The sequence below is a fragment of the Alligator sinensis genome, unplaced genomic scaffold (genome assembly GCF_000455745.1).
Source record: "Alligator sinensis unplaced genomic scaffold, ASM45574v1 scaffold694_1, whole genome shotgun sequence".
NCBI lineage: Eukaryota > Metazoa > Chordata > Crocodylia > Alligatoridae > Alligator > Alligator sinensis.
Genome location: NW_005842339.1, coordinates 829,565 through 849,804, shown reverse-complemented (window position 1 = coordinate 849,804; position 20,240 = coordinate 829,565). Strand labels below are relative to the sequence as shown.

Here is a 20,240-nt window from a genome sequence, read left to right as displayed (position 1 = left end):
CGGGGGGCGCTGCCCCGCTCCGCCGCGTGCTGCGCGACAACCGGGGGCCGGCGACACGCGTGGCCCCGCGGGCCTCGGCGCCGGGGCACCGTCCCCCCGCGCGGAGCTCCTCCGGGGGGATATTTTTCTGTCCCTGCGCTGCCCCGGGGAAGTGCACGCGCTGGGCTCACTTTCCGCCGGGGCGCGGGGGGTGCTCCTGAGGGAGGGGAGCACGTTGCTGCAGCTTCCCTGGATGTTGCCCGTCTCGGCGCAGGGCTTTGCTGAAGAAACCTGCAGCCTGATACGCTTCAAGACACGCCGGTGTGTCCCAGTCCTGGCCTGAGGTGTTGTCACCTGTGTGAGACTGTAGGAACAGAGACCTTTACAACATGTCGAGATATCATCAGGCAGACAGAAATGTCTAAAAGATTGCTGTAACTCCTTAAAAATTAGCTGAAAATGCTTGAGTGGCTTGTTTCATACTGGTAATAGCACAGGCTTGTTTACCACTGCTTTTTTAAACTTTATTTAGAAAACCAGGGGCAGAGCTTGGTAGCTCTGCTTTTTTTTTTTCCTTTTCCTTTAAAAAAAATAACAACAACACCCCCCACCCTTTCCATATTTTATGTAGTTTCTCTTCAAGCAGCGCAGCCATAAAAAAAAAATAAACCCCCCTTTCCATATTTTATGTAGTTTCTCTGCAAGCAGCCCAGCCATAAAAAAAAAATAAAAAATCATACCATCTCAAACCCATGCTTTCTAGGAAATGCTAATTTTGAAAGGGTTTAAGTGGCTGTGTGCATAGTGCTGTATAATCATAAATACAGTTGGATGACATGTTTGACCTCTAACAACTGTAACTTCTGTTTTTGCTTTTTTAATCTTAATCACTTTGTCATGTAGCCAGTCTGGGTTTGTTTTTTTTCTGTGTTGTAGCTGATTTCCTTTTAAATATTTTTATCTGATCATATTTTTTAAATACGGGGGGGGGGGAGTGCACTGTCTTTTTAAACCTAAAAACACACATTGAGTATTAATAAAGACGATTTTTAACAAGTCTGAGCGTTGTCTCTGACATACTCTAATCGGATTAAAGCTAATTTGAGTGATTTAATGTGCTAGCAAATTTTTATGAAATACCTAAATTGTCACAAGCACGGCACATTTACTGCATCCTGCTTTTGTTAGGCTCTTGATGTGAATCTTGAATTGTATTTTGTGTTACCTTTCTTTTAAATCTATATTTTTTCCATATTCTAATGCAAACTGTGGTCAGGAGAATGTTATACACGCCCCTATTCTTTAGTTTCTTGTTTCTGTTTTATCAACAAATCATTTTTAATGCAAAGTTGCATTGTCTTGGCAGTGGAGGCATCAGTAAGGAAACTGGTGTCTGCTTGAAACTGATTGTGTTAAATGATTGCACCATTTCTTGGAATGCATGGTAGTAACCCTCACTTTTGAGACGTGCAAGTTGTTTAAAGTAGAATGTACAGATTATAGAATGTAGGTGTGGTGGTAAATCAAACTGTGTGAAGAAGGTATCACACCTACGAAGGTTGTTAGAAATTCATAGAACAGCACTGAACACTAAATGGATCCATTTCTTTAGTTAAGTGATGCATGAATAACTTACTGTAAGGACAGACAAGATTGACAGTGCCACCAGTGGGTTGTTGAATGGGATCTACTTACTCCTAAATGCTGTTGCACAGCTTATGTATGCCATTTTTGCAACATAAAAAAGACCATTTATGTAAAAGGTAAGCTTTAAAATTAACGTTTGGTGGACTAGCAGCTTTCTGGCTTTGTGAAGTTCTTTATATGGTAAAAGGGTGGTTGGGCAAATTCAAAGCAGTCATCATTAGTTTGCTTATAGCAAGTCATTACTCTGAAGTGTTGTTGATGATGACTAATGTTTGAAGTCCCATTCTCAAGTTTCATCGTGGATTTAAACTGGCAAATTGAAGCTTATCTGTTAAGATTTAAATAAAAATCAGGTTATTTAGATAAATCCAAGTGAGGTAGATCTATTTAGTAAGATGCATTTTAATTTAAACTCATATTTTAATTTTTGAATGATACAGTGTTCATATCTTACTACTTATGACCCTGATGATAATGCATACTTCAAGAATTCTGTTAAGCTTCCAGCAGCATATCTTGTGATCAAACTAATTTTTAAAATCCCATAACAGCAAAGGACATTTAGAAGCAAATATAAACTCTGCTTGGTCCAGCCTTTTAAATTTTAGTTTTTGAAGTAGTTTTAAAACCTGACTAAGGAGCTGGAGGTTAAAAGGAATTAATTTTTAGGATGCTGTGTAATATCTCTTGGCTTTTGTTTCCTTCAATAGCCATTATTTTCATAGAATCTGCATACTGTGGTGTGTGTGTTCAGCCTATTACAGTACTTGTCTTGGCAGCCTTATTCCCAGAACAGTGTTAATCTCAATGCTGATGCAGTAGTAAGTTGGTAAACAAAAATCCAGGGCAGTTTGAAACTCCAATAACAGTAAAGGGCAGTCTTTCCAACTATTTTCCTAATGGCAAAAGATGGCACAGGGTGCCACCTAAGAGAGTAAATGGCTTAGGGAGGCATAAGTTTTCCGAGTTGACAGCCTATTTCATCAGATGAAACAGCTTCACAAAACCAGAAAGCTGCCACTATACGTTCCAGATGATGAAGTAGGCTGTCATCTTCTGAAGCTTATGCCTTTCTGAACCAGATAGTCTCTAATGTGCCAGTGTGTACTGCCTTCTTCTGCTTGATTTCAGACTAAGATGGCCAGCTACCTCTCTCTGTTTTCATAATGGGAAAGGATAAAGTTCAGGGTTGGCAACCTTTTAGGAGCAGCAGACTTAAGCAACAGCAGACTGAGCTGCTATTTCCCTCATGTCAAATTGTCACAAATGTGCTTGCTGTTCATCTCTGTGGGTCAGATGAAATCACTTAATGGGCCAGATCCAGCCTGTGGGCCATAGTTGATCAGGAATAAAAATCTTTCCAAATGTCTCAGAAGTACAGAAGCCAGTGAAACTTAAAGCAGAATAAAATAAAAAAGTATCACAAACCCAGCATCTTCTAAAAATTGAATTTTTTTTTTTGCTTTGCAGAACTGAAATGGCTTAAGTACAATTAATATTTGAACACCATTTTATGGTGTTACTGTTTTTCCTGTTTCTGGAAAAGAGAAGTTGACATCTATTGTTGCAATCTCTTGCAGAGTGTGTAATGTAAAGATCTGGGGAGAAGGAATCCTTGACAGTTGAATAAATGTAATGCTACATTTGTTGCTGTAATAAAGCATATTACAAAGATAAATGCCAGCTAATGTTACATGTTTTGTTGCTGTTGATTAGCTAACTGCCTCAGTCATTGGAAATTCCTTTGGATAACACTTCTGAAGGTTTTGCTCATGATTCAGAAATCTATGCTATATGGAAATGGTGTAGGTTTTGTTGTGTTTAACAGGTGTGTGTATACTGGGTAGAGAGGAAGTTGTAGCAATTTTCTGTTTACATTCAGTAAGTAGCTCCTCTTTCAGTATGAAAACTGAAGCATGACAACAAAATGTTTTGAAATCTCAACTAAACTTTACCAGTTTGCATGGATTTAAGTAACCTCTTTAGGAAGTGAACCTTCCTAAGACCCATTATAAGATAACATTTATCTTATAACTATAGTTATTGAATTGGTTTCAGATTGAAGTCTGTCACAGCTCCTGTCAGCTTCCATGGAAGCATGGTTGGTTCAGTTAATAGTGGCATTTTGAGACTGAAATTTTAAAGTACATCATGTATTGTATTTTTTTTCATCCCATGATGCCATGAAATGGATACTAAACCTAAAACAATAAAAATGTCTTCCACTTGATAAAGGGAAATGTACTGTGTGTAGTTACTGTGGGTTAAATTTAAGAAAGCAACAAAGAACATCTAGGAAAATGTTAAAATGTGTGATGTGATAGTTACTTCATATGCTATGTAAGTAAAGTCAAAGTGATGAGCTAATAGATCGCATGAAAGTTTATTAATGGTGATATTGAAGAAGGTTATAAATTCAATTATTCTCTTATCTGGTTAATAGGAATTGAGAAATACAGTAGCATTTCAGTAGTTCAGTTGGCAAGCATAAAGTATGTCGTATCTTACGTGGGTAGGGAGAGAAAAGGAGGGGGCCACAGCAGTTGGTAATAGTGGTGTTGTGCCTAAGATATATAACATGTATAACAGGGGTGGGCAAAATGCGGCCCGCGGGCTGGATGCGGCCCACCAGACCATTCCATTCTATCGGGCCTACAGGGCCCCTAAAAAATTTAGAAAATTTATATTTATCTTCCCCTGACTGCCTGTCATGCAGCCTTCAATGGCTTGCCAAACTCACAGTAAGCGGCCCTCCACCCGAAATAATTGCCCGCCCCTGATATATAATTTCCCATTGCTTTCAATAGATTGGAAGTATTTTTGTTCAGTAATACACACTTGAGAGCTTGAAGGTCCTTGAAATGCTGGCCTTATATGTCTTTAGGCAGCAAGTCTGGCAGTGAGTATTGTAAAGAAACTCCACACTTTGTATGTTACTGATGATTTTTGCTTTGTAAAAATTAATTTATCATTAGGAAATGGCATATCATTTAATTGAAAATGTAAATGGTATATCATTTAAATTTAAATAGTATTGCAGTGCATACAGTATACTGAGTGTATAGAATATGTTTAGCTGTCTAGATAAGTGCATAGTGACCTTAGCTCAAGGTGTCCTGTTGCAACTGATTAGCATCCCTAGTCAACTCATCACTTGTTGAAGACTACAAATGTTAAATATCTATATACTAGATTTTCCCTCTTGTTCTGTGGAGAGGACCAAGTTTCATTTTTAATTTTGATTTGTGGACCAGACCACTGACTCAGTGGCATTTCACTGCCCTTAAATCACAGTAGCTGTCCCGCTCATTAAAATTAAGTTATGAAGATGATGACTCTGTGTACTAATTAAACTTCTGCTTAGTGAAATTATGGTGTCTTCCAATATCACTTGGGTGAAGGGAGTGATGTCTGGGGGCTCTACAGAACCACAACTATTTTAGTGCCCTTTGTGCACTTGTAATTGCAGTTATTTGAATTGTGTGCACAGGTGCAGTTACTGTATGAATTAGGACCATGATTGCATGTGTTCTGTGTGTGCATCTGATACTCAAAGTGTCACTAGGATTGAGTTAACAATTGAGATGAATGGGATGTAACAGCTCTTCTAGAGTGGTTGCTAGCTGATTCGGATGATATTTGTAGTCTTGTATTGGCTTACATTCCATTCACATTTTAAATGTTTTCTCCATGAATATAAGAGAAACTTTGCCAAACTGGCCAGCATCGCAAGTGAAAGGGACCTGGGGGTAATAATTGACCATAGTATAAATATGAGCTGGCAGTGCAATGCTGTAGCCAGTAGGGCAAATAATACTCTGGTATGCATCAACCAATGCATCTCAAGCAAAACCAAGAAAGTGATTCTTCCACTTTACTCAGCATTGGTGAGACCACAGCTGGAGTACTGCATCCAGTTCTGGGCGCCGCACTTTAACAAGGATGTGGTAAAGCTTGAGAGAGTCCAGAGAAGGGCCCCCCATACGATCAGAGACTTGCACGGCAAGCCATACAAGGAAAGACTGAGAGATCTGGGACACTTCAGCCTGAAAGAGAGAAGGCTGAGAGGGGACTTGGTAGCAGCTTATTGCTACATCAGGGGAATACATCAAGGGCTCCACGAACAACTGTTCACCAGGGCACCCTTGGGGAAAACGAGGAGTAATGACCACAAACTCCTAGAAGACCGTTTCAGGCTCAACATTAGGAAAAGCTTCTTTACAGTTAGGGTGTCCAGAGTATGGAATAAGCTCCCTCCAGAGGTGGTGCAGTCACCTACCCTGGAAATTTTCAAGAGGAGACTGGACAGTCACCTTGCTGGGGTCACCTGACATCAGTTGTCTTTTCTGCCTGGTGCAGGGGGCTGGACCTGATGATCTTCTGAGGTCCCTTCCAGCCCTTAACAATCTATGAATCTAAGAGCTGGATACTTCTGACACTTCTAAAAACACGTTTTTGAACAGTTTGAAGCTCTCTCTCGCTCTCTTTTTTTTCCAAACTTTTGTTTTCAGATCACTCACTCCACTTTATGCTGTCTGTTCACAGCATCTCATGAAGTTCATGATAATTTATGCTTCTGTAGTTAATCTACAAGGTGCATATCTACTTTCCCTTGAACCTGAAGCTGCCATTGGAACCAGGTAAAAACTTCAAACAAGATGGATTTGTCACATGGGTTGTTTTTTTAGACCCCATTGCCATAAATATAACAATTTGAACTGGGCATAGTTGAAATGTTGAACCTTGTAGTTGAGGTTTGTGTTTGAGGGGGAGAAATTTGGGTGGGGGGCAGGAGGAGGTGTTCCTTGGAGTAATTTGTATTGATTTGTAGTTTTAAGTGTGAAACTAAAATCTAAAAGTTCTGCATGTGGCCTACCAATTAAACCTCAGAATTTTTAGTTTACTTTTTGAAATGGCTTACGTGTTTGTCCATTGACATAATACATTTTCATAGTCAGATTGAAGTTTAAATTTTTGGCTGCTTTAAATTAAATCTCTTAAACATCAGGAGGAGTTTAGCTACATTTCATTGATCAATAGCAGCTCATTGATCATTATCAGATGTGTGTTGTAAACTGGATAGAACCATGCTATTTGAAATGAGACTACAAAAAGAAATATTAAGTTTATATATAGTCATTTTTTTGGTTAACAAGTTTTGGTTTTTTTGCAGTATACAAAAGGAAAAAAATCCTTATTCATTCACAATTGAACACAGACTATCAGTTTGAATATTTAAAAAATGTTACTGTATTACATATCTTCAAATACTGGTCTTTGCAGGTGAACCCTCAAGATGTTGCACTTAGACCAGTTTATTTTGTTTGCTTCGAGGTGTTTTGTGTCCATGATGTGAAAGGGATTTAGGTGGCTCCTTCTAACATTTATTTAAGATAATTTTATGCCCGTTTAATAATCGTGTGAATAATCATGCATGTCAGTTGACTATAAAAGCAAATATATTCCCCATATAGCTAAATGAATTGGGGGAAACCAGGAAATCATCTAAAAATATCAGTAGGCTCTCTTCTTTGCAACTCTTAATTGTGAAAGAGAAGGATTGATGATCTGCCTTAAAAGCAGACTATATTCTAACAGGAGAAAATATTTTGTCTGTTTTTATAAAATCTGAAAAATATTTATTCCACTTAAGAATTTGCTTATGTGCAATAGAAACATAAGATGACTTCTGAGATTCCCATTACACAATTGTATGCATGGGCTTATTCATGCCTAAATTAAATATGATGCTTTTCTACAACTCTTTTTAAGGAGTTAAGTAATGATAGCTGGTTTTTAGAAATAAGATATTTAAATTGTCCTTAATTTTATTTTTGCTGTTAGTAAGGTTAATAAATTGAATTTAAGATGAAAACAGGGAAAATAACACAATAGTAACTTTTCAACCTTTCAAAATAATTGGGACCATTTAATAGTAGTTGTGTATTTCATATCAGTGCCCAGAGATATCCAGGCAATAAGATGTTGCCTTGCAAGTTCTAGGCATGGATCAAAGTATGTGTATCTTAGAAAATAGTCTTTGCTTCTGAAAGAATACCAGCTTTTTGAGTATATCTTGTATTTTGGGGAGGTGGTATCCTATTGCTCAGTCCGAATAATTTTTCATAGCAAGCCCAATATTAAAATAGTCAAAATAGGAAAGTAGCTTATGCTACTGTTACATTTATTGAAAAATGCAAGAATGTTTTTTGAGGGTTTTGGTAGCCCTATATTTAACTAATTTGTCTAAAGTTGTGTAAATATAGGAAAAATTTCCAGGAGTATATTCTGAAAAAAAATCTGTACATTTAAGATCATAGTGTAGTTTGAGGTCACCTCTGTCATCTTTAAGAGTTTTATAAAGGGACGTAAGTGTACTAACTAGCTATTGTCTCCCATTAAACTTCATGTTGTGCTGTTAAGATGATAGTTTTATCAACTGCCTCACTTTTGGCTCTAAAAAGTGAAAACATAATGACAGTTATTTCCTGTGACCTTCTGCCTCTGAGATTTTTGACATATTCACAGTAGGCATGGGGGAAAAACTTATTTGTATCACAAATCTTTGTGGACTAGTATGGGAAGCAAATATTACATTATATTGCTTAAGTGAGAGTGCTGGACTGTATGGTGTCTCCCGGCTTTTATGTACTCATAGTCCATGGGTAGTATTGATCCTTGGTTTTGTAGCATCTGATTTTTCCAAAATAGTAGAGGCAGGTTTACTAGCTCTCTTAAGTTCCATCGTAGATTTTATCTTACAAACTTTTTTTTCAGCTGTGCAGTTCATATTACCAGTATAGCTGGTATGTATATCACCATTTTGCTGGTCCATAAGAACCAGAAAATGAAAATTACTTAAGTCTTAATTTGCAGACAGTTAGGCACCTGCTTTATTTTAAGCATGTAAGTATTCCTATTAGCTCATGTTAGTAAAGTTGTACATGTTTAAGTGTTTGCAGAGTCAGAACCACAGAGTAAAACCAACTAAGGTAATTTCTCTGTCAAAGCTGTCTGAAGTGGCAAAAATAAATTACATAGAATTAGCGTAAAACTGAATTAATTTTAAGATTCTACTAAAAGAGACTTTTAAAAAATATAATTCTCTCTCTAACTAGCGTCTTATATTGTAAAGGTGATATTTGACACTGGAGGGTACAGGTCACTAGAGCCTGGTTAGCCTGACAACAAGCCTGGGAAGACTTGTGTGGTATGCTATTGATACAATTAAAGTATAGGAATATATTAATAGCCAATGAGGCTTTTGGGGAAGTAGTTTTATCAAATTATACTACTTGTAATCTTGTAAAAAATAGTTTGTAAGTAGTGTAAAAGGTGTTTGACTTATTGGGCAATATACTTATTAAAAATATCCCTATATAATATCTTAAAGTAAACGTTAAATACATTAAGAGCTAACTAATGCATCTAAAAAGCATTGTCATGGAGAATCAGCAGCAAGTAGAAGTATTTTCCATGGAGTTCCACAGCAATCAGTTTGAAGCTCAACATTTATTCAATTTTTTTTTTATCAGCAAGCCAAAAGTAAACACATTATCATGTCTGATAAAATTTACAAATAATGCAAAGATCAGTAGAGTAGTAAATAACGGTGAGAACAGAATGCCTGGGATTGTTTGGTAAAGTGGTCTATTCAAGCAAAATGTAAAGTTGTGTTTAGAAATAGTTTCCTGGACATTCCTTCAGAACAGGGGCCTGCATCCTCAATAGTAGCAATTCTGAAAAGGATTTAGGGGTATAGTGAAATAATTCACTGGGAGCTCATAACGAGATTCTGTAACAGAAAAAGTCTAACATCAGCCCTGAACAGATGAACAGGGAGCATATGACTAGAAGAACGGGTGAATTTAACTCTGTATACGGTATTTGTGACATTTACTGGAATGCTCCATGTAGTTTGATATCAAGAGTTTGGAAAGGATGTTAAAAGTTACAATGTAGAAGAAAGCCACAAAATTGAGTGCTAGAGAGAAAACCTTACAGTGAGAAACTTAAGGACTTCAATTGCTGTGCTGTATCAAAAAGATTGAGAAGTGAACGCTTTCTTTGTAGAAGATGATTTCTCCTTTGCAGGAGAAAATATTGGAAACTTAAGGATGTGCTACTAATAATAGGAAAGCATATAATATAAACCAAAGGCTGGAAGGTGAAAATAGATGCATTGAAATTAGGCATTGATTTTTAATGGTGAGGTTGAGTAACTACTCAGCTACTGTTGAAATAAACTGCCAGGGAATGATGGATTCTCCATCTCTTGGTAACGTCAGATCTATATTGGGTACCTTTTTGGAAGCTGAGTTTCAGCCACGAACAAACTGAAGTCACTGGGCCCTAAGTATAGGTGTAGTAGGGTAGAATCAAACAGGCTTGGAATACACAAGATCAGATAAATCATTGTTTCTCAACCAGGGTGCTGTGGCACAATGTCAGAAACATTCAGACCTATTGTGGTTTTTCTGAGTTTTTTACAACAGAACAGTTACTTCATTATTTTTCTGTAGTAAAAAAACCAAGTAAAAACAGAGAACTAGCATTTTCTGGGGGGTGGGTGCCTGGAGTCTAAGAAGGCTGAGAACCAGTTGATTAGATAATCTTTATGACCTCTCTTGGCCTTAACCTCTCTGCATATATGAAAATATGGAGCATGTCCCTGTTTAATTATCTCTATTGGATTACAGTGAAGATTTTTAAATATAGGTTTTATTTGCTTTAGCAGGAATCGAGGTTGGACTTCTTTTTCTGTATCACTCTTGAAGCATCTGACATCTTGTTTGGCACTTGCAAGCACAGTTCTTTGATCTAGTCTGAAACTCAAAAACGCCTATAAATCATCAAATAATTTTTCTTAAATTTTTACTTGTATTATACCAACAAATGTCAAAGATCAATTGCTTGTTGAATAATAGAGAGGGGAAAACTTATAAGCTAATCTTTGCTTTTGAGATACCTCTCGTACATCTGGCAAGCCATAGGATTTTCTTTTAGTTCTGATTGATAGCAAGTCAGGTTACCACATAGAAAAATGTATTTCTTTTTACACATTCAGCTGGGATTAAATTTGGATTTTCCAAAAGAGCAAGCATGAGGATCTGGAGGAACAATCACAGGGTTGGAAGTCAGGAAGTCTTGACTTCTCATCCTGTTTCAGATATTAACTTGATGTGTCTTTGTGGGTAATTTACTTCATTTTTCCTTTTCCCAACTGTAAAATGTGATAACTACATACTCCCTCATTTCAGAAGTGATTTGTGAATAAATGTCTATATACAGTGCTTTGAATGTGTGATATGCCATGTATATATTAAGTATTTTAACTTATAACATCTGCATTTTCAGAATTGCTCATTCCTGTGCTTGTTCATGTGAGAAGAAAAGTATTTGATACTTTTCATGCAAGCTGGAAACAAGTATTTGATAATAAAAATTTGGGTGGTTTAGTTAATCAGATTAAGAGTCCCAAACTGTTATAACAAAAAAAAATCATGTATGCCCCAGTCTTAATACAAGAACTTTTTATGTGGAATTTTAAATTTGATACTATTTATTTTAAATCTTTAGATCTCAATCTTATATATGTGTTGCACCTAGCTTAAGCTAAAAGTCTTATACTGTTTTGAGGATAAAGCTTGTAGTCTGCTTTTGAATTTGTAGTCTGCGTTTAAGAGCTTATTTTACAGAGTTAAGGACCTTTTTAAAAACTTAACTCCAGGTTGCATGTGTTGTATAAAAATTATATGTGCAAAACTTAACCTGTCACTTTATATACAGGTATGCTTGGTGCTCTACAGACAAAGCCTTTTCCCCAACAAGCTTTGACTATAAATCAGGCAATTTATAAATAAAAGGAGCATATGGTGCATGAGTCGCATAAAATAGTTTAAGTATTCTCAACATATTTGTTGATTCCAGGTGTTTTGACTAACACTGAATTGTTTTGTAATGTGTATGAAGAGTAGGAATTTTAGAAGACAAACTAACAATGATTTTATGGGAAGGAGTTGCAGGAGATGATCTAGGAAGCTTGTAATAGGAGGGAGGGTGGACAAGGTATAGAGAAGGCAGAAGAATTTGGTAGAACAGGGAGTATGAATTGAGAAATAGTGAAAAATGGATCAGAATTAATGTTTTCGTACATAGCTTGAATGTGAGGATGAGTGCAAACTTGATTTGGAATACGTTGGTAAGTATGAGACAGGTTTGAGCAAGTGGCAGTATGTAAGCATCAGACAGGAGGGATTTCTAGCATCTTGATGCATGTTGTTTAGAAATGAATGTATAGGAGGAGGTTACTTTAGATAACATAGGCTGAAATGTTTGCTTTGGAAATGGAAAGAGAACTTTTGGTGGGTTTAGAAGATATCACGTGAATAATAGGATTTGCTAAGGGGTTCAATATAAGAAGAGTAGGAGGGGTGATGAAGATGAAACCTTAGGTTAAGAGCTTGAGCGACTGAAGTTGTCAGCCTAGAAGAGTATGAATGAGCTGTATATTTTGGTGTTTTAATTTGGGGAAACATCATTTAGGCAAGTCTGGAGTCTCATCTGTCAAAAAGATTGCAAATACAACTGCAAGAGCAATAGTAGAAAGACAGGAGGCGAACCCAGTAACACAATGCTGACCAGAGAAGTGAAGGGGAAGATAGAGAGAGAAACTGTTGAAGGCACGTTGTCGCTTTGCTTTTTTCTTACATAAGGCAAGTCCTAAAAGCTTTTGAAAGGAGTATCTTGATAGAGGGGAATTGAAAAATGTTTTCAATTTAAGAAAAAAAGTTATTCTAGAAGTGACTGCAAAAAGTGTGGATTGAGTATTCAACCCTTTATCTGATACTCAGGCATTTGAGTAAAATACATTTTAGTGAGTCTTTCTCCTTTCTTTCTCCCATTCAGTTAGCATGAATGAGACTTATATGGCTAGCTTCCCTGTTCTTTTCCTTAAAGTACCTCACTTGGAAGAAGCTCACAGAGTTCACTAGGATTCTCCTTCCCCCAATCTTTCTTGGACAGCATTCACTGGGAGGTATCAGACAGCTTTTCTCTTCAGAGAGGAGTCATGTTCACTATGAAGTATCCTTTAGGCAGGAAAGTAGATGGAGCATTTAAAAAAAATGTTTTGATTTTTATTTTTTTTATTTATTTTTTTAGTTCACATTGGACTAGAAAGCATCAGATTCAGTGTCCAGTGAACTCTCAGGGTCACAAAGAAGTCAGTGTTAGTTTCCCAGGAATTATTGGAACCAGTCTGTCAAAATGCTTCTTGTTAAGTCTGTAAACATGTCAGCCTAATATAACATAACACCGGTAGCAGGCCTAAACAGCTAGAAGTTCATCAAGAGCAAATACTTAACTGAAGGAAACAAGCCATATCCTTTCCTTATAGTATGTGAATGTTCTGGCCTGGCTGATTAGGTCCACATAGGTTTTCCAGGGGATGAATTCCCAATTTCCACAACTGTAAAGTGACTGATTTGGACCAAGGCAGACAAGGTTCCTTGGGTGAATTTGATATCTTTTATTAGACCAACCCAAGTAGTTGGAGAAAAGTTATTAAGCAAGCTTTTGGGTTCAAAAGCCCTTCATCAGGCTAAGGAAGTTTCAGCAGTTGGTGTGTGCTCTTCCCGGATGGAATGAAAAGTAAACAAGCCAGGGGCCAAGTCACCCACTGCAGCAGATACTGAGAGCAAAAAGCGTAGGTCCAGAATGCCATTTTGTGAACTGGAAAGGATCAACAACGAAAGCATCTCCTTTTTCTGCTTATTATATATATCATTTATAGGTAGAGTCAGGTGCCACAAGCTAAACCGTGGCATCATTGTCCTAAGTGCTATACAGATCCAAATGAAAAAATGTTTTTACCCAAGACTGAATTGCAAACTGTGGAAGACATTTTTATTAAAATTAGTCAAGAAGAGTAATAGCATACTCAGTAAATAAATGTAGTTCACGGTAATGTAGTCTGATTTCTAATAGTGGTAGTGTACTCCTTTTCCTTACAGCAAGTTCTAAACTGTATTGTCTAAATGCTGTGGTTTAAAATGGTTACCACTCAGTAGAAGTATGTGTTCTGAAATGAGTATATGTTTGAGTTTTATGGTTGGGGGGACTTTACTACCATGACAGAACTGAAAACTGAAGTCATTCATGTTTCTAGAAATGGATAATTGCAACAAACAGGTTTTGGACCTGCAAACCACAATATATTTGTCGGTTGAAATGATCAAATGACAAGCACATGTAGCAATACAGGAAAGAGAAGCAATAGGTAAAAACCACAGTAGAACTTCAGTTGTTTATGCTTCAAATTCTGTATTTAAAAGGTTTTGCTGGACTGGTCTGTCCATAAGATTGAAAAACAGCTGATCCGTATTACCAGCAAGTTCCAGAGTCATGTAACATAATGCTCAAGTGCACACTGAACACTAGTAAGGCAAAATAACTTTGTACCATAAATAATATAAAGCTGTTTCATTTCTCACCTGTTTTGTCACGTGATTGGTTTTGCCTGGCTGCACATTTTTTATTTCCACATGACTGTTTTGCTAGCCTCTGAGGAGCACAGTTCTTGTCTGGGTAGTGTATGTACAATATCTCTGAGACCAGAAGTGTAGCCACTGTTGTTTAGTACGAGGAAGGTTGTGTGCAGTGGAGCATAGGCTTGGTATGAGATGGAAGGGACAGCCAACAGCAGGAACATTCCCTGGCACATCTATCTAGAAATACTCATTGTTAGTTTTTGTTTATGCATTCATATCTGTGAATGTGCAAGTTTCCAGTAACATAGCTGTTTTTCAGTATGCATCATACTGAAATTAATTATTAAAACCTTATTTTTCAAGCATGTTTGCTTCATGATGTGTTTCCTTTTCAACAAAATGTTTGCTATATACAGTGCGGTTAGCTGGCAGTATGGTTCAGTCATCTCTTCAGAGATGGCACTAGGTAGTAGCACAGCAGGATCTGTTCAGTTGTTTCTGAAGATTGCCAGCAACAGTGGCCCATTGTGTTTATTGCGTCTTCATTGCTGAACCTTGAGTTTGGAATATGAAACAGGAGCTTTTACCAAATCTCTTTGTTCTTGGAGAAAAGGAGAGGAAGGTGCCTTCTTACACACCATCCTTTTGTTCTGAGAAATAGAACCAAACTTCCAATGAACAGTCTCTCTGCTTAAATCACAGGATAGGCAGAAACACAGTTTTGGTAGGAGTTAAGTCAGAATAAATTATTTCAAGTTGTCTCTCACTGTAAAGCCCAGTTTGTCTAAGTTGTCATAGTGGTGGGTTCTGCAAGTCTGCTCCCTTTTTCTTCCTGTTGGTCCTGGGCTTTCTTAAGCCAGGTCTCCTATTAAGAAGGATGTGGAACGGTTCTGTTCTTGTGACAAATGATCCTCAGCTGTAAATAACCTGGTCTTATGAGTTGCAGTAGCCAAAACCAAAAGTTTTGTCTCAGATAATTCAATAGTATTGTGTAGAGGTGCACTGATGCATCAGTCCATATCACATGGGCACTGATAAAAGGAGGGAGTGGGGCTGGGGCAGGCACTGCCCAGCCAGGGTGAGGCGGGGTGCAGGACAAAGCTGGTGGCCTGTGGGGGGTGGCTCCCACAGCTGTGCACACCCCAGGGGAGGCATGAGGAGCATATGCTTCTTGGATCTGTGCATGGGGTGAGGGCAGGCTGTCCGGTCCGTGCTTGGGGCCAGGGTTGTGCTGGCTTCTTCTCAGCAGCTATGCTCGGGCCGGGTGGAGTGGGCAACGGCAGTGCTGGGAGGGGAGCTATGGCAAATTTTGGCATGGCTCTAGCCCTCCCTTCAGCCCCTCCTTCCAGCACTGCCCCCTCCCACCCCGCCTGGACCAAGCACAAACACTAGGAAGAGCCCTGCACAGCCCCGGGGCCCCAAGCACGCAGCGGGCGGCCTGCCCTAGCCCTGTGCACAGATCCAGGGGACCACATGCCCTCCGTGCCTCCCCTGGGGTGCATACAGCTGCAGCAGCTACTCCCTGCTTCCCCGGATGAACCATGATCTCTGTCCCATCCCTTGCCCCACCCAGGCTGTGCAGCACCTGCCCTAGCTCCATACTCTCCCTCACTGTGGGGGCCTTAATCTGCCCCTCCCTCTCTCCCCTCGCATCCTGTCCTCCACAACAGACTTGCCAGTCAAATGTTGCTCTTCAAGCTGCCAGGCTGCATATCCGTGATCAGACTGGTATTGGCTGATATGGCTGGTCAATAATCTGCCATTGGTATCTGCTCAAAAAATCTTCATTGGTGCACCCCTGTTATTGTGAGTTACCACTGAAAGATGGTTCCTTATACACTTCTGATGCAAAATGTCAGTGCTGGTGGCTCTTGGTACACTCACACAGAAGAAATGAAAACTTCACAAAGATAGGTTTTCTTGCAGGAATTTATTTCACAGAAAAATATACATGCTACTGTAGGTGATCCAGCTCCCAAAGGGAAGAGTAAAAGTACAATAAAAAATTAATGTGGCTTTGTTTCTGAGTATGGGATAACCATCTCTTGCAGTCTTTTGGCTTACATGGGGCAGCAATGACTGGATTTAGACAGAGTAATGTGTCAGCTTATCTATATTGGGATGATTGGATCACTGTTGGTGTACACAGTTTGCTGTATCAAAATATATACCTGTCTTAACATGCTGACAGTCAAAAGCACAGTAACAGATAATGCAAAGAAAAGGCATAAGCAAATGTGGTGGTGATCATCTATAAAAATATCACATGGGGAGGAAAGGGAGGAGGCTGGAGAAGATGTTTTAACACAGTTGTGTTTGTCAGTTTTGTCACAACTGATAGTGGAAGAAGAAATGCACCTAGGAGTTTTCTACAGTTACTAAAGTCTTACAAAATTTACATGTATGGAAGTGAAGAAAAACAGTGGAAATGTGTTGCTTCAGTCTCCAATCTTGAATTAATGCAACAGTTTTTTTTATTAAAATTTTTGTAAGATTTACTGTCATTATTCCAGCTGTGTAACTAATACAGAAATGAGTCTAATATTGGTTTTATGTCTGCCTTATTGCAGAAAGATTCCAATGGGTTTATGATTTTTATTCTGTTTGTTTGCTTAGGGTGATATCATTAGGATTCTGGCATTGGGTTCAGCTTCTTGTTCCAGTTGTGTTTCGTACATTAAAGGATCAAGTAGTGTAGGGTTAATTATTTCCAGATAAATATAGGTAAATACCATGGGGGTTGGGCTGCTGTTGCAGTGACATTGCGTTTCAGCTCACAGGTCCCTAGGTTCTGATTAAAGAAGCATTGGCTCTTGGATGTTCTTTGTTAATGGAGTTTTGTCCTACTTATATATTGGTCTTTGTAGAATCTGTCTGTTCATACTTTCTATGGGAGGGATAAGGAGGAGAATGTACGTGACCTCATCCACATTTTTGGTAGGAAAATTCTGACTATACTATCAGTTGCAAGATTGGGGCTAAAGTAGAGAACCCCAATGTGGAGCAAGGAGTCAGGCTGCTAAGCTTATTTCCTCTGAGAGAGAATTGTGTTTATTTTTAAATTCCTGGGAGGAGTTTGTATATTGTAATGGCTTATAAACCATCATAGTAGTTATAATGTATCGGAAGAGCCAGACTGAAGATGGTGTAAATGGAGACAAAGTCTGATTTCCTCTGGATGAAATTGTTACCAATAATATATAAAAAAGGCAAGGACCTTAACAAGAAGTAAAATTGCATTAAAGTGAAACTCAGATGCTATAGTACAGGAACTTGGAAGGGATGTGGTGATAGATCCCATTGCCTCTGACTGCAGATCAGGTCAAAATGATCAGAAGTTGCTGCCTGGAGGCTAATTGATGGGCTTTTTCTCTTTATAAGGGGCATGTTAGCATAGCTGTTGATGTCAAACAGCCAGGAGGCTTGTTGGCAGCCTTATCAGACATTGAATTTGTGGGTGTAGAAGTGAACCAGCTCTTTACGAGTGTCTGCATTGGAACCAAAATCCATGCCCCTTGTTCTCTGTTTTGAAGTACAGGCAGTCCTCAGACTTAGGACACAGTTGGTTCCTGAAAGTTGAAACGTTATAACTCGGAACCGATTTTCCCATAGAAAACAATGTTATAAATGGGGGATTGGTTCCTGAACCAAGGCTGGATACCCTGTTTTCACCAGAAATAACCCAGAATTTTGTACTCAATCAATGATAGATGAGTAATATAGCCACATTAATGTATTTCTATTGCAAATAGCAGTCATATTGATTTGGAAGGACTTGTTTGAGGTGGCTTTGCTGGACCTTTTGAAAGGCTCTTGGTTGGACTTTTTGAAGGGTTCTTGGCTGGATTCTTCTCAGGAGACTTGGCTGCAGGTTTTTCTGGAGTCTTGTCTGCTTTCTTAAAGCATGTTGCCGTTCAGTTATAGTCCATGTACTCATCATCTCTATTGTGGAAGTATATAGGTAGTTGCCTCTGAAAACCATAGATACTATTGTAACCATTTTCAGCTGAAGAATGTCTATAATCATAATAGTTGATAGAGGTCCTTCAAATGAGTCAGTGGAATTCAACACCACTGTTTGGGGTAGAGAGTTATTACCTGCAAGCCAAACAGAATGATGCATCATATATTTCATTTGGGCTGCCCAGACTGTCATCCCTAAAGGCAGTGTATTTTATGGAAAGTTGCTAAAATATGGACCACATTGCTTTATGGGGCCAGTAATATGCACTTTAATATGTTGATTATCACGTGTGCACCCTCCACAAACCACATTTTATTGAACTCCAAAGGTAATTTTTGTTAGTTCTTTAGTTCTTTTCTGTGAGTATTAAGTACTGAACATGTTACGATTTTTTTCCTCTCAGTTTTATCTGAGTTGCTGCTGACTTTGACTACACCTTCCCTCTGTCGTCCCCCCTCCCCCCCCCCCCCCCAAAAAAAAAAAAAGGAATAACAAAACCCAATGCTTTATACATTATATCCTGATTTTTAGGATGCAGAAGTTAGTATCTCTCAGGCTTATTATTACTTTTTTTTTTAGATCAGCCAGTATTGATCTTAGTATGAAACTGTAAGAAAGGATACCTTATGGTTAGGGTCCTATCAAAATCGCAGTTTTGCAGATTTCACGAAATCTGGCAAGGCCCACAAAGTCTTTGGTGGGGGGGAGGGGGGAAACTCACTGAAAATAAAATGCTGGCTCTGCCGAGGGAACCAGCAGCCTGCCGGAGCAGGTAAGGAGGTAGAGGGGGTCTGCCTGCTTGAAGGACTGCTGACAAGATGGCTGCTGCTCCACCCCTCACTGCTGATTGGCTGCAGGGGCTGCCTGTCATGTGGCTCCACCCCTCCAATCATCGGCGAGGGGCAGGGCTACATGGTGGGTAGCCCTCCCAGCCAGTTCGAGCCACTTGAGGAAGGGCTGCCACGCTGCCTGTGAAGTGGCTGCCAGATCATGCATTCTGTCTGAAATCTGCAGGCTGCCACCCTAAATTCGGTAGGTTCGTACTTATGGTTAAATCACTTCCTTCAGGATTAGTTTAGGTCCAGTTATCAACCCTGCCACATGTTTTCCATGTGACTTTGGGCAAACTGTTTGATATTTGTGAAATGGGAATGTTTGCTTTCTCCGGTCCTATGTCATCTTTATTTGGCCTGGAAACTTTTCAAGGTGGAGACTGTCTGAATGTTTCTCTGCGCCTATGTGCATAGGGGTCTCCTGTGCTACTTTAATGCAGCTAATTCTGTTAACCTTGCTACCTGCATTAATCAACTTCATGGTACTTGAATTGTGTGGTAAACCCTTGATGCTAAGTTTTACTCCTGGTATTCAGTATATTAACACTTCACTTCTCTAAGGCAGTGGTGGATAGATGAGGGGCATGGGGTTGGTCTGAAGGCTTGCAGGGCTGGAATCTGGCAGCAGCAGCTGTAATTGTGAGCAGTTTCCTCTGCCACTCCTCTCACCACCAACTTTCCAGCTTGGCAGGCAGCCCTGCAAGCTTGATGATGCAGCTCTGTGCTCCTGATCCAACTTTTGGGTTCTTCGTGGCCCCAGTAACACTGCTTTGTGGATGGATGTAGCCCACAGGCCATATCTTGGTCCCCCCCTGCACTAAGGGTATGGCTACATGAACAAGTTACCATGAGGTAAGGATGCATGTTAACTTAAAATGTTTTTGGATGACTGCCTGTTTATGTGCTTCTAAACCAGGGGTGGGCAACATACGGCCCACAGGCCGGATCTGGCCCCCGAAGCCATTCTTGCCGGCCCGTGGGGCCCCTAAAAAATTGAGAAAATTAATATTTATTGTCCCTTGGTTCCTGTCAAAAACAACAGGAACCAAGGGCAGTAGGACCCAGGGGAAGCCCGGTGGGTTCCCACAACAGCAGGGCCCACCCCCCCAATCGGAAGCTCCAGCCAGGGCTTCTGGCCTGGGACCACATGGCTGCCCTGTGCTGGAACTGCAGGGAAGGCGGGGTGGGGAAGGGCAAGGGAAGACCCTAGGCAGGGAAGGAGGCCAGAGAAAAGTGGCCCGGGGAAAAGCTGAGTGCAGGGGGGGGAAGTGGCCCAACACCCGCCCTGTGCCTGACACCCCACACTGCAGCTGCTCGCAGCCCGGA

At 39.5% G+C, this 20,240-nt stretch overlaps 1 protein-coding gene across 9 annotated transcripts in view; it reads left to right on the top strand.

The window, feature by feature from the left end:
* FOXK2 (forkhead box K2) overlaps positions 1–20,240 on the top strand; it is a 93,899-nt gene that overhangs the window by 26,000 nt on the left and 47,659 nt on the right. Inside the window, exon 1 of one of the 9 annotated variants that reach the window (XM_025210175.1) lies at positions 180–300. The exons of the other annotated variants lie outside the window; for them this stretch is intronic. Coding sequence (XP_025065960.1) covers positions 233–300 — 68 coding nt within the window. The 5' untranslated portion in view covers positions 180–232. Of the gene's footprint in view, positions 1–179; positions 301–20,240 lie in introns of those variants that run through there. 9 annotated transcript variants of the gene reach the window in all.